We start from the raw sequence: 2,672 nt of genomic DNA, 5'->3' as shown, positions 1-2,672 counted from the left end.
CTCCTTTGGGCTTCACGGGTTGGCTTAAAGTCTTCTTCCATCAATATTTTATGCATGCATAATGATGGACTCAACCCCTTTATGTCTGCAATGGTCCAACCAATAGCCTCCTTGTACTTTTTCAAAATTCCAACCAACTCTTTTTCTTCTTCCTTTGCTAGCTTGGTTGAAATTATCACCGGTATTGTCTCTTCCTCTCCAAGATAGACATACTTGAGATGGTACGGAAGAGTCTTCAAATCAAGACTCGGTGGGTGTACTATGGATGGAAGGAGTTTTGGATCGGGATTTTTGACCTTCATGCGGGGTGGTTCAACTCTCAAAGGTTGTGCTTTTTCCAAGGAGTTGATTGCTTCAATCAACTCATCCTCCAACATATACTTATCAGTCAGATTCTTGATCCCTGCTTCATAAAAATGCTTGCTCAAGATGGTGGTTAGCACATCTTCGCTTGACAACTCAAAACAATCATTAGTACATGAATCAATAACATCTACGAAGTTTAAAGAATGAATATCACTAGGATAACGCATAGCTTCAAAGATATTAAAGTTGATCACCTCACCATCGAACTCCATAGACAAAGTACCATTTGCTACGTCTATTTTTGTTTTTGCGGTACTCATGAAGGGTCTCCCCAAAAGGATGGAGCTCGATTGTGGGGTGTTGTCATCACCCATATCCAAAACATAAAAGTCAGCAGGAAATACAAGTTCATTGACTTGCACTAACACGTCCTCCAATACACCTTTTGGGTGTACCAAAGACCGGTCGGCAAGTTGAATAATAACTCCGGTTTTTTATAAAGGTCTAATTCCCATTGTCTTATAGCTTGAATAGGGCAAGACATTAATTGATGCTCCAAGGTCTAGCATGGCACGTGGTACAAAAAGGTTACCCATTTTAAAAGGAACCGTGAAAACACTCGGGTCCTTGCATTTTTTTGGTAGCCGTTTTTGTAACACGACTGAAACGTTTTCCCCTACTTTTACAGTTTGATTTCCTTTAAGCTTTTTCTTAGATGTGGAAAGTTCCTTAAGAAACATAGCATATCTAGGAATCTGTGTAATAGCATCTAAAAGGAGGATATTGATTTCAACCTTTCGGAACATTGCCATGATTTCGTCATCTTCCCGTTCTCTCTTTGTACTTGTTAGCCTTGAAGGAAATGGAGCTGGTGTGACTTTCACTTCGGTCTCTCTTGGTTTATTTGACTCGGAAGTATTTTTCCTTCCCTCTTCTTTGACAGCTTCTTCCACCTCAATCTCTTTCTCTTCCTCTTCTTCATCAGGCATCTTTGGACCTTCATAGCTTTTCCCACCTCTTAAGGTAATGGCACATGCGTTGTGTTTCGGGTTCTTCTCGGTTTGAGATGGTAGCTTGCCATGTGATTCCATCTTACTCACGGATTGAGCAAGTTGTGAAACTTGTTGCTCCAAGCTTTTTATGCTTGCTTTCATTTCTTGTTGGAAGCTTTGAGTACTAGTGGCAAGGCTCTTGACAATATCTTCTAGTGACATGCTTGATGAACCCGCTTGTGGAGGTGGTTGTGGTGGATGCCTTGGCTGGAAATTTTGAGGTTGAAAAGGTGGTCTTTGTTGATTTTGAGGAAATGGTGGTTTTTGTTGGTATTGATGTGGTTGATTTGGTTGATAATTTCCCTGTTGATTTCCACCCCAAGCTTGATTGTTGTTCAATCTTTGGTCATTTCGTGAGTGCTCAAATCCCCTTTGGTTTGACCCGGAATATTCTCCTAACGCATTTGCTTCCGCATAATCCTCGTCTTGAAGTTGTGGGCACATATCGGTTGGGTGCCCCACTTGAGTGCAAATACCGCACGGGCGGGGTGTGGGCTGCACACCTTTGTCTTTGGCTAGCATCATAACCACTTTAGTAAGCTCGGACAATTGAGCTTCAATTTGAGGAGTTTGGACTTCCTTTACACCGCGGGGTGCATCCGTGTACCATTCATCATCATGACTTGAATGTTTAGAATCTTTAGCCATGTTTTTGATCAAGTTGCAGATTTCAGTGGGAGTCTTGTCGGGTAAAGATCCGCCACTGGAGGCATTAAGAAGCCTTCTTTCCATTGGAGTCATGCCTTCAATGAAATACTGGAGGAGCTGGTATTCGGTGATTCCATGCTTTGGGCATCAGGCACAAAGTTTCTTGAACCTTTCCCAATATGTGTGAAAAGCTTCTCTCTTGTGTTGCTTTATTCCAATGATTTCCCTCTGTAGGGCTGAAGCTTTCATCTCGGGAAAGTACTTATCCAAAAACAACCTTGCAAGATCTACCCAAGTAGTTACCGTCCCCCGTGGGAGGTCATAAAGCCAGTCTTTGGCTGCATCTTGCACTGCGAAGGGGAATGCCCTAAGCTTGATTTGATCCTCTGTGACATTGTGTGGTTTCATGCCCACACATACAACATGGAACTCAGTGAGGAACTTGTGACGATCTTCATTTTCCAAACCTCTAAAGGTAGGGAGTAGGTGGATGAGTCCGGATTTAAGTTCGAGATTTTTGGCTGCTGGATATGTGATGCAAAGAGGTTGTTGAGTAACCTCTTGCCTCGACCATTGACAGAGAGTTTGCTCGGGTGGTGGGTTTGGAGGTGGATTCCCTCCATGGTTATCTCCCATGGTATGAGTAGGAATTGAGGTTTCTGTGGG

The 2,672-nt window shown here is 42.8% G+C and overlaps 1 protein-coding gene across 1 annotated transcript; it reads right to left on the bottom strand.

Moving 5' to 3' along the window:
• Nucleotides 1–800: 800 nt before the first annotated feature.
• On the bottom strand, nt 801–2,099 carry LOC145106750 (uncharacterized). The gene has a single exon (XM_079043681.1). The coding sequence runs from the start codon at nt 2,097–2,099 to the stop codon at nt 801–803; it is 1,299 nt and encodes a 432-aa protein (XP_078899807.1).
• Nucleotides 2,100–2,672: the final 573 nt, after the last annotated feature.

This window comes from Lactuca virosa, chromosome 4 (assembly GCF_052849685.1).
Source record: "Lactuca virosa cultivar CGN04683 chromosome 4, Lactuca_virosa_CGN04683_v6, whole genome shotgun sequence".
NCBI classification, from domain to species: domain Eukaryota; kingdom Viridiplantae; phylum Streptophyta; class Magnoliopsida; order Asterales; family Asteraceae; genus Lactuca; species Lactuca virosa.
The sequence above is the reverse complement of the archived record's forward strand: the minus strand, read 5'-3'. Positions and strand labels throughout refer to the sequence as shown.

Coding starts and splice junctions, on each gene's coding strand:
- LOC145106750 (XM_079043681.1), bottom strand. CDS start 2,099: ATGACTCCAATGGAAAGAAGGCTTCTTAATGCCTCCAGTGGCGGATCT.